Source organism: Piliocolobus tephrosceles, chromosome 12 (genome assembly GCF_002776525.5).
Source record: "Piliocolobus tephrosceles isolate RC106 chromosome 12, ASM277652v3, whole genome shotgun sequence".
NCBI classification, from domain to species: domain Eukaryota; kingdom Metazoa; phylum Chordata; class Mammalia; order Primates; family Cercopithecidae; genus Piliocolobus; species Piliocolobus tephrosceles.
Window position 1 is genome coordinate 46,067,513 of NC_045445.1, and position 11,269 is coordinate 46,078,781.

General features: G+C 37.5%; 1 protein-coding gene across 3 annotated transcripts in view; it reads right to left on the minus strand.

The window, feature by feature from the left end:
- VSIG1 (V-set and immunoglobulin domain containing 1) overlaps positions 1-11,269 on the minus strand; it is a 62,971-nt gene that overhangs the window by 29,220 nt on the left and 22,482 nt on the right. Inside the window, exon 1 of one of the 3 annotated variants that reach the window (XM_023202998.1) lies at positions 10,982-11,150. The exons of the other annotated variants lie outside the window; for them this stretch is intronic. Within the exon in view, the coding sequence (XP_023058766.1) occupies positions 10,982-11,021 (40 nt within the window). The 5' untranslated portion in view covers positions 11,022-11,150. Of the gene's footprint in view, positions 1-10,981; positions 11,151-11,269 lie in introns of those variants that run through there. 3 annotated transcript variants of the gene reach the window in all.

The following is an 11,269-nucleotide window of genomic DNA, read 5'->3' on the forward strand; positions in this document are numbered from 1 at the left end:
GGGTTTATACTTATGCTTAGCAGGGAGGAACAATGAAAAACAGGTCTGTACCACATGTCCAGACCAGAAATCTCCCTCAGTTTTTAAGAGTGTAAAATTGTCCTGAGACCACAAATTCTGAAAACTGTTGGCCTTACAGAAAGGTGAAGTAATTAAGCTTCCCATAGGATTTGGAGGACCACTGAAGGGCTCACTACCCAAATCCAGCCTGCCACTACACTAAAATTCTCAGTTCTAAATGAGCACTTTCCAAAGGGCTATTTTAGGTGATGGCACTTTGGGGAGCACTATACAGTCACTGGCTCATCTTATTAACTGGTTACTATCCATTGCAATGTCGAAGACTATAAAAGTTCTCCAGGATGGGACATAGGATTGGCAGGCAAGCACTGGAAGAGAAAGTCAAGTTCAAGAGACGATCTCTATGCTGCCCCAGCTGCCTGCAGGGTCACAGAGGGTGGTGGAGGATTGAGGGTGAAGGGATGAGGATACAGAAATTATGAGAGATTCAGAGGAAATTTCATAGAGGGACTAATTCCTGTCCATCTTCCCAATTTTGCATACCCAAAAACTTATTTATTTCACATTTTTCTTACTTAAAGACAGCAGTCAGACAAAAAGAACTTAAAGGACTGATAAACACTTTTAAAAAGTAAAAGAAAAAAATGGTTGTACCGATTACTCTTGGTTTCATAGATTCAATATCTGTGTTCTCTGTCACAGCCAGGCCACCTGATCCAGCTACTTTCCTGCCAGAAGCTGGCTGTTTACATGGCAACCAATGCACTGATAAACTAAGTAAAGTGCCTGAATGCAGACACGAATGCAGCACTTTTTAACTCTGTAGTTTCCCACTTCCCAATATTCTCCTCCCCATGCTTTCCTGGTTTCCATAATGCCTCCTCCAAAAAGGAAATTGGCTTTCAGAAAGCAGCTAATGTTTCCAACAAAAACTTCATTGGAGAAAGATGGTTCCATCCCACTCTCAAAGAATCCATTTCATTTATCCTGGAAGTTAGCTACATCTCTGGCTGTGCTTAAATGATGACTTACAAATGTCTTTAAAGTATTCAAAATAAAAATGATAAAACTGGGGATTTGGTAGCCCTTAAAGTTCCCAGACTTATTCCCTAAAAACAGAGATTTTAGAGATATTATTTGGCCATAAATTCTGTTCTCTAGTTTGGAACCCAGTATCTGTTAGGAGATTGGCTAAAGGTGAGAGTTTATGAGCAGATAAGGCAAAACAATAAACAAACCCCCACAAACCCCCTTTGAAGACCACGCTTGGAAAAAGTACTTGATGGCAGAGTACACACGGTACTCACACAAGTCAAGCCATGGAAGAGGCTGTGGAGCCTAGCAACAAATATCAGTTGAGCACCCATTTTGTGCCACAAACAGTGCTAAACACTGGGGAAACAATAATGAACACGACAGACACAATCTCTGCCATCCCTCAGTGCAGCAGGAAGCCATTTATAGCACAGATGAGAATAGAGGTGAATGAAAATCAAGGATTTGGGAAATATAAATCTGACTCGAACATTTCCAATATTTTAAATATAGAAGATATATAAATGTGTATCTAATTAGAAATCTGCAAAAGTTTAATAATATCACCTTAGAATTAGGATGGTAATTTCAAATTTTAAAGTGAGATAATAGTTTTTGAGGTATTACACATTGTCATGTAAATAAGTAACAATCGGCAAAGCAAAACCTCCAGACCATTTTATCGCCCAGATTCCCAATTCTTAGCACATAACCAATTAAATTCTGAAGAAAAGATGGGTTTCAGACATTGTCCAACCATGATACAGTGACGATACGCTTCAGAGCTAAAAGTTATATATTTCCAGATGAACCTTTTTAAAATGTCACATCATTCAATTAGTGCACATTACCTAAAACCTCTGAGCTCACCCTTACAGCACTATCCAACAGAACTTCCTGTGATGATGGAAATGTTCGATCTCTGCACCATCCAATTCAGTAGCCCAAACAGAATTATTGAACACCTGAAATGTGACTAGTGAAACTGAGGAACTGACTTTATAATTTTCATTAATCTAAAGTGATTTAAATTTCGATAGCCACATGTAGACAATGGACAGTGCAATTTTAGTCCGAAAGTGGAGGTGATTCTCTGAGTGTCAGGGACAGAAGTTCTCTTCCTTTGGATTAAGTCAGTCTAAGTTGAGAAATTATTTAAAAATTGAATAAGTCAGAAAAATCACTATATCAACAGGACTGTGAATAAACAGCAAAGTAAAGATGAGTATATGATTTCAACAAAACCCACGAATGCAATGTCCCTCTCTGACATGACCAAATTTAAAAATAAAACAAAAATGCATATGTGGTTGAAATATGTGTAATCTCTTTTAAAAGCCAATGCTTATTACTGAAGAAAAATAATCCAAGATGTACACACTTAATCAACATTTAAAAATATTTTTAGGCTGGGCGTGGTGGCTCATGCCTGTAATCCCAACACTTGGGGAGGCCAAGGTGGTGGATCACCTGAGGTCGGGAGTTTGAGACCATCCTGACCAACGTGGAGGAACCCTGTCTCTACTAAAAATACAAAATTAACTGGAGATGGTGGTGCAAGCCTGTAATCCCAGCTACTCAAGAGGCTGAGGCAGGAGAATCGCTTGAACCCGGAAGGTGGAGGTTGCAGCGGGCCGAGATCACAACATTGCACTCCAGCCTGGGCAACAAGAGCTTAACTTCATCTCAAAAGTATATATATATATGTAAAAAATATACATAGTATATAATTATATATATAATATATATTATATAATATAATATTTATTATATAATTATATATAATATATAATTATATATACTATTTTATTATTGTTTTTATTTTTATTGTATATTAGATATCATATCATATATAATATATGGTGCACATAATATATGTTATATATTATATATGTTATATGTCATATATATTATATATGTTATGTTATATATGATATCATATATTATATATTATATGTTATGTTATACATATTATATATTATATATAATAAAACAAAAACAATAATACATTTATAATATATCATATATATGATATATGATATACAATTATATATAAGATATATTATATAATATATAAATAATATATAGAGAGAGAATGTCTTGCATTTTGGTAGTGATTGTTCATTCATTTATTTAATGCCTAAAATGTGGCAAGCATTTTGTTTATAGAAGTATATTATTCTCCTAATATACCACAGCAAAATATCCCCCAAATAGCCATATTTAATCTGATGCATTTGAAGTGATTTAATTTCCAGCAACCTCATGCATAATTGCTTCATTTTGAGTTAGGAAATAATATAATCAAATGATCACTGACTTTTTTGGATTTGACTGCAAACTCAAAGTTCAAATACATTACTCCTTTAAAATGCATAGCATATACCTCCAGAAAATGAAACCCACATTAACATATCTTTCTAAGAGGTGACAAATACATATTTCAAGTGCCTAAAATGATATGCATAATTTTTTTGCAGAAGAAAAGCTTGATTAAAACTCATTTTCCTGAATTAGAATTTAACCTAAGAATTCCTAAGAAGTCATTGAAAATATTTTGATTTAAGCAAAATCTGACCTGTTTAGTTATACCAAAATCGATTTTAAATATGTATGTGAAAATCGTGTCTGGATGTTTGGAATTTGGGAAAGTAATTCATTCTTTCAACAAACATTTACTATGCATCCACTATGTGTTAGGCACCATGCTTAACACCAAAAAGTGACATTCTCTCCAAAACAAGTCCAGGAAGAGCATCAAATTGCACATTGATGGAAACGTAATCAGTTGTCCAGATCAACTGATGAACACTGCTAATGACAGATGAAGATTACTAAAGTGATCCTTTCTCTGACTTCAATACATATGTAAGCACAGCAAACGACAATAGAGCATACCACAATTTGCTGTACTGACACTGCCATATTTTGCTTTGGGCCAACTAGATAATATATGTATAGATATATAGTGTACACTATATATCAACAAAATCAGTTATATAGTAACTTAGGCAAAACACTCTTAAGTATTTATTGGTCACTCTGATTGGGCCTTGTTCTAAAAGTCACAATCAAATAAAATTCCTGACATCATGCTAAACAATGTTTTAAACAATAAAAAAGTATACAAGGAATAAACCCAATTTTTAAAATGTAATATATACACCTGCAAATAAAAGAATGACATTTCACTCAAATCTGAGTGGTAAAATTGCAGACGATTTTTATTTTATTTTAAATTTCCATATTTTGCAACCTTTCTGCAATGACCATGCATTACATTTATAATCAGTAAAAATTACATGTATGTTAGGTATGGTTAAAAAAAAAAAAAAACTGTTCTTACAACCGTTCCAAACCCTGTGTCTAGTAGGGGCCAGGGCAAGGCCTCACATAGGGAAACAGGTATGATCTCAGAGGGCTGATGCAGAAGGCCCAGGGGTCCACCCAACTGGCTAATGACTGGAAACCCTTTAAGAAGAGACAAAAACTTTCATATCTAAAGTTAAATTTAAATTAATATGCCTAGGGAGAAGGGAAAATAGGAACATGTGTTTCCAGCTCTAGGGCCTAGTTAGGTCACTGAACTAATGGAGTATTGCCTTCTGGTGATGTTTAAGTCCATAAAACATCTATGCTTAAACATTTAGTAATGAACATTTAAGGAACTATTTCTAAACATGAGATCATTTTGAAAAGTAACACTTTTTTCTAATTATAAAAGTAGCATAATGTTCTTCGTAGAAAACCCTGGAAGTATGAAAAGCTGGGAAATAAAATTAAAATTATCTATAATTCCATCACCCAGAGGCAACCACCATGGTACTTCAGTATACAACCTTCTAGTAATTTATTCTAGGCATATGTGTGTATCCTGCGTTTTCACTTAATATTTTATCCTGGGTATTTTCTTATGTCATTAAATATGCCTAGTAAACCTCATTCTAACGACTGCCTAATATCACTAATGGCTTAAAAATCCTGTTTTTGGATAAACAATATTATTGTATTTACTATGGACCTAACTTATAAGAACAGATGCAAAATGTATCTGATATTTGAAAAAACTAGCCAAGGGATTTTCAGAATTAATGATCTCTCCTGCATCTAACTAACATCAGTATTTTGATTCCAAAATTGATTTTCTTCTGTTCAGATCCCTAAAATCACCCATATTGTGCACCATAAATCACTCACATATTTTGCAAAACACAGTCTTAGGATTGGAAAACCACAACTCCCTAAGAAATATTAGACAGTAAAGCACTCAGTAAATTTCTGTTCTTCCCACGTGTAAGCCAGGGCAGGCCCTCCAACCCAGGCTCTGCCTATTGGAGCAAGGCAAGTCAATCACTGAGCTTAAAGGAAACACTAAAGTAAAACAGAGACAAAACTATCCCTAGCACAAACTTTGGTTTCTGAGTAAATTCATTTGTTCACCTTTCAACCTAAGTGAAGTAATAAACTATATTTTTTTTCTGAGAAAATTTTCATTCAGAAGCTCCATAAAACAATAATATTACAGGCTTACGCCCCTAATATATCAGCATGGCATATGTTTGCTAAGCAAAAGTTCTGAAAATTATGTAACTCAGCATACTAATTACAATTCATTTGAAGTACAGGAGGGGAAAATTCTATGTAAAAATGTGGAATTTTTGTTTAAAAGGAAACTCTGTTTCCAATTATCTTTGGTGGTTCGGAGATCCTTTCCTTACCTGCAAGGCAGCTTAGGATCAGAAAGACCTTCCAAAATGCGAACACCATTGTGTGGAGGTTAGTTGAGAGCAGCAGGTGCCAGTAGCTTGCCTGGACTAGGCTGAGTCTCAAATTGGCTTCTTCGATCACACCGAGGTTTGCCAGACTTATCTGCTGGGCATCACCAAGCAAACATGCCTCTTTGGGCTTACTTATTGCGTATAGACCTTTCTCAGAACAGATTTGTGTTTCTTTGAGACACTTTTCATGGGGCGTGTTTCTTTGATATATTTGCTACTGTGTTAATAATAAACCCACGCATTTAAATTCTTCAAGCTCCTTGTACACAGATTCTCTAAGTCTCATTGTTTAAAATCAGTCTTGCTAAAAAGTTGCACTTGGACTGGGGGATATGGTTGAAAGACAGCCTATGCAAATAAAAGCTGACAAGGCTAATTAATTACAAATATTTCCACGAGTCTTATAGAATTGATTCACTAACCTCCTTTTACAAATTAAGTTATTAAACTGGTGCTATATCGTTTCCTGGGGAGATGGGGTTCATGGGAAAGGCACAGGGATGATGAAGCTAAAAAGCATTCATTTCTGCGTGAACAAACTCTGGACATGTTACTCTTTTTTGAAACACTGACAATTGTCACTACCCTCCACCAAAACTAGCAGTAGAATGATTTATATGCTTATGTCTGTCGGGTTGGAAACCTTATAGCACATATTTATTAATATAATTTTGCAAAATCAAGTTAGTGAATACGTGCTTAAAGACTTCCATTGGAGACGTCTGAAGTTTTGCAGAATTAAGTTACTCAATAGATGCTATAGGGTTTCCTTAGAAATGAAGGTTCACCAGGAGGGCATGGGAGGCTCCACAGGTAAGGAACTTTCGTGGGAACACGAACTTCTAATAGTGTTCCTATTATGCTTAAGTTACCCAGAGAAACCTAAGGACTTTCTGTGACTCTTCCTATGTGATCTCTAAGTCCTATCATTTCCATCTCCACAGAGACTTTCAGATGTGTTCTTTCTCCAACCTGCTGCTTCCATCTTGGTCCAGGTACTCAGCTCCTCACTCCTGGCCTATCATAGCAGCTTCCTAAGTGGTATCCCTGACTTCTTCCACCTTCATCTTGTGTGCCAGCCACAGACCAGTGCTCCAGCCCTAATGAAGTATTTCCAATAACACCATAAATGGACTATTTCATCAAATCCAAAGTCCTTAATACGGATTCCCGTTCTTCCAAGATCTGATCCTCACCTCATCTGAACTTTAGCCACATTATCTCATGCCCCTGAAAAAGTATGTCAAGATTTTCTGCCTCAAAGTGTTCAGTCACATGAAATGTGTGCAAATTTCAAGTGATATGTTTTATGAACTTTAATTTACAGGAAATGTTTGACCCCATCTTACTTTAGCCATGCCAATCTCCCACTGCTTCTTAGAAAGCCATTATGCTTCCATCAGGCCTGATTCATCCTTGCAGCAGCCTATCCTGCCCATGCTCATGTCTGATGCCAAACATTGGCTCCAGGTGATTTCCATCATGATTTAGAATTTTCTTCTTCCTCCTCTTACTATCCAAGTATATCCTTAGCATAGATCAGTCATACTGTCCTATGTGAGAATTTCAATGAACCGACATACCACCCTAGCATAAACTTGCATTTTACTTAAAACCAATATCCTACAGCTGACCATTGATTATTCTCCAGTAGTTTCCTATTTATTAACTGGTCTCCCTTAAATCTAGTCACTGTGAATCCCTCCAGGGCAGTAACCATGTCTTATACAGGCAGTTCCCAACTTTAAAATGAGTGTGTCCCAAGATGTAGTGGTAAATTCATTGACTGGAAGCAAGAACTCTTGCAGAAGCAATGTCTCACTGTCAGGCATGTAGCATGTAATCTAGCACTGGTTTGTATTCTGCGTACTGGGCCATATAAGGCAGTGCAGGGTGAAGAGGAATAGCAGGTGACAGAGAAAGAACATTCCTTTCATTTCCCAAGATATGAGTTGTGCACAAATCAACATTTTCCCCCAAATAACTACTGCGTGTCTCTGACATCCGCCTTCTCTTCTGCCTCCCACCTTCATGGCCCCCTGGCTCCTGGGTCCCTAGTTTGCCCTAAGGGAGAGTCTCATTCCCCAGAATATCTCATGCTCCAAAATTACTTTTTCCTTTTCATCCCTATTCCTCCCAGAAACCCTACCTTTCCCCTGTATAAGCAGACAGCAGCTCCATGTTAGGAAGGGGAAAAAAAATCAGTTTCATTGAACATTCCCCAACCTGTTTGTGCTATTAAAAAGACAATGCTGGCCGGGCACGGTGGCTCACGCCTGTAATCCCAGCACTTTGGGAGGCCAAGGCAGGTGGATCATGAGGTCAGGAGATCCAGACCATCCTGGCTAACACAGTGAAACCCTGTCTCTACTAAAAATACAAAAAATTAGCCGGGCGTGGTGACGGGCGCCTGTAGTCCCAGCTACTCGGAGGCTGAGGCAGGAGAATGGCGTGAACCCGGGAGGCGGAGCTTGCAGTGAGCCGAGATCATGCCACTGCACTCCGGCCTGGGCGACAGAGTGAGACTCCGTCTCAAAAAAAAAAAAAAATTGCTTATTTTCCTCAAATAAATCTCTGACCAGGAGGATTAGGCAATGCAATAAAGAGAAATAGTCTTCGGGAGAAGATTTTGCAAAGAAGGACAACTTGTAGGGTGGGCCTCTGGCGATCCATACCACCTCTTCAGGCTTGGTTCCTCCTTGACTTCTAAGTCTACCAAGTCTCTAAAAGACCCACAGTTTTCACAATGCCCCCCACCCTGGACGGAATACCCGCATTTCCAGTGGTGAGGAGCTGGAATGGGGAGCGAAGTTTGTAAGTCTGGCGTTTGTAAGCCAGAGGCTTCCTGTGTTTCCTTCCATGCCCCATAGGTGATTATAGTAGAGTGACCATTGATCATTAAAACTAGGACACTTTTGAAAGTGAAAGGGGCACTATTAGCAATTACCTGGGAAAGACAGCATAAACAGTGACAGTGCCAGACAAACCTGGGTGTCTGGTCACCTACCCACAGGGGATTACTAGGCACAAAGTAGGTGCTAGGTAAGAGCTTGCTAACTAATTCAGTAAGTCCGAGCTGGTTGGCCCTAAGATGAGTGCAGTGGAGGGTATGATTTAAGGATGTTGCCCAAACCCATCTGCACCAAAATCTCTCGTGCAAACACAGAACACTCTGGAATATTTAAGTAAAATACCTATACTGCTGCTATGTAAGACCTAACCAGGACAGGAAGAATTCTGTTATAACAAACTCTAAAAGAGAATTTAAACTCTCTGCTTGGACCTGAATTTTGATGTTAACTATTGCTTTAAAAAGTGGGTCATTAACTAGGACATGAAATGTTAAATATCCTTTGCAGTTTTACAGAACTTTGTAATTTTTAAACTAATTTTCCATTTTATCTTTGCAGCTTTCCAATACAACAAATAAGTCAGGTATTACCTACATTTTCTATATAAGAAAACTGAGGCTAAAAAAATGCTGTGCCTTTGCCGAGGTCACCATAGCACGCATTAGAAGCTGTTCCTATCACACCACACAATGGCACAGTGTGATTGTAATGTAACAAATATGCTACTGCCCCCAGTATTCTTCCTTGGGAACTTTCAGAAATATGTGATATCTGATTTATTCCTACTTTTTAACTTAAAAATTACAAAAGTAATACATTTTGATAGTAAATGGTTTTCAAAGGACAAACAAGGATACAGAGGAAAAAAGTCCCATTCATTCACTCACACATGTAATCCCTTTCCCAGGCTCACAAGGAACAGGAGTTTAGCATTTTTCTCAGACCGTTTTCTATGCACGTACACATGCACAAGCACACACACACACATACACACACGAGGTTTTTTAAAACATAAAGATAATACTATAAGTTTTGTTCTATAATTTGCTTTTCTCCCTTAAAAAAAGTATTTTTATTCTTTCTGTCACTATGTCCAACTGCATCTATAGATCAACCTTGTCCATGTTAAGGCTGCATGGTATTTCATGATATGAATGTACCTCAATTTATTTAATCATTCTCTTATTGGTAAATTCTTAGATGGTTTCCAGCTTTTCAATATTATTGACAATGGTGCAATGAACATCCTTTTGTCTAGATCTGCCCACTTGTGTGATTATTATTGTAGATTAGGTCCCTAGAAATGGAATTGCTTGATCAAAGGGTATGTAGTTTACATTTTTGGTAGACTGCATAATTGTCTGCCAGAAATTCTTTACAAACCATACCTCCATTAAGAGTGTATGAGAGTGCCTTCTTCTCCACAGCCTTGTTGGCAATGAAAATTATCAGTCTTTTATTTATTTATTTTTTCTGTAAACCTCCTCTGTGGTCCTCAGCCTTTTATTTTTACTACTATCATGGGTGAAAATTGGTATTGCGTTGTTGCTTTAATTTGTATTTCTGTAATGTGGTTGGGCATCTTTGTAGAGGTTTATTGGCCTAACTGGTATTCCTTTCCCTGTGAATTGCTTGTTTACAGCCTTGGTCCATTTTTCCACTGGGTTATCTGTCTTCTGATATTATAGAAGTACCATTTATATATTATGAATCTTACCCTGGGTTTGGTATCTATGTTATAAATATTTTCTTCTGATCTATCACTTTCCTTTTTAATTTTATGTTTTTCACCATAAAGAAATTTTCATTATGTTTTAATCTATCAATTGTTTTCTTTGCAGCTTCTGAGTTTTGTGCCTTCCTTAGGCAAGCTTTCCCCAATCCAAGACTCTGGAAATGTTATTCTATATTATTATTATGTAATATGTGATATTATATATTCTGTTAATGCTTCCATAATTTTATCTCTTGCAATCTCAGTTATGCAATTCTGTTCTTCTAGTTGCTCAGGACAAAACCTTGGTATCATCCTTGAGTCTTCTCCTTTTCTCGTATAAAACATCTAATTCGTCAGCAAATTCTTTGCGCTCTGTGTTTCAAGCCTATCTAGACTCCGAGGGCTTCCCCCACCTTCGCTGCCCTCCTCTTCATCTGAACCACCAGTGCCCATTACCTGGATCGTGGCAATAGCCTCCTAACTGGTCTCCCTGCTTCCACCTTTGTCCTTCTCACAGTCTATTCTTATCACAGCAGGCAAAAGGATCCTTTGAATATGTAAGTCAGATCACGTCTCACCTTTGCTCAGATTCTTCCAATTTGGTAGAAACCAAAGCATTTAAAATAGCTACAGGTTGGGTGCGGTGGCTCACGTCTGTAATCCCAGCACTTTGGGAGGCTTAGGCGGGTGGATCATTTGAGGTCAGGAGTTTGAGAACAGCCTGGCCAACGTGATGAAACCCTGTCTCTACAAAAAAAAAAAAAAAAAAAAAAAAAAAAAAAAAAAATTAGCTGGGCGTGTGGTGGTGCACACCTGTAATCTCAGCTACTCAGGAGGTTGAGACAGGAGAATCGCTTGAACCCAGG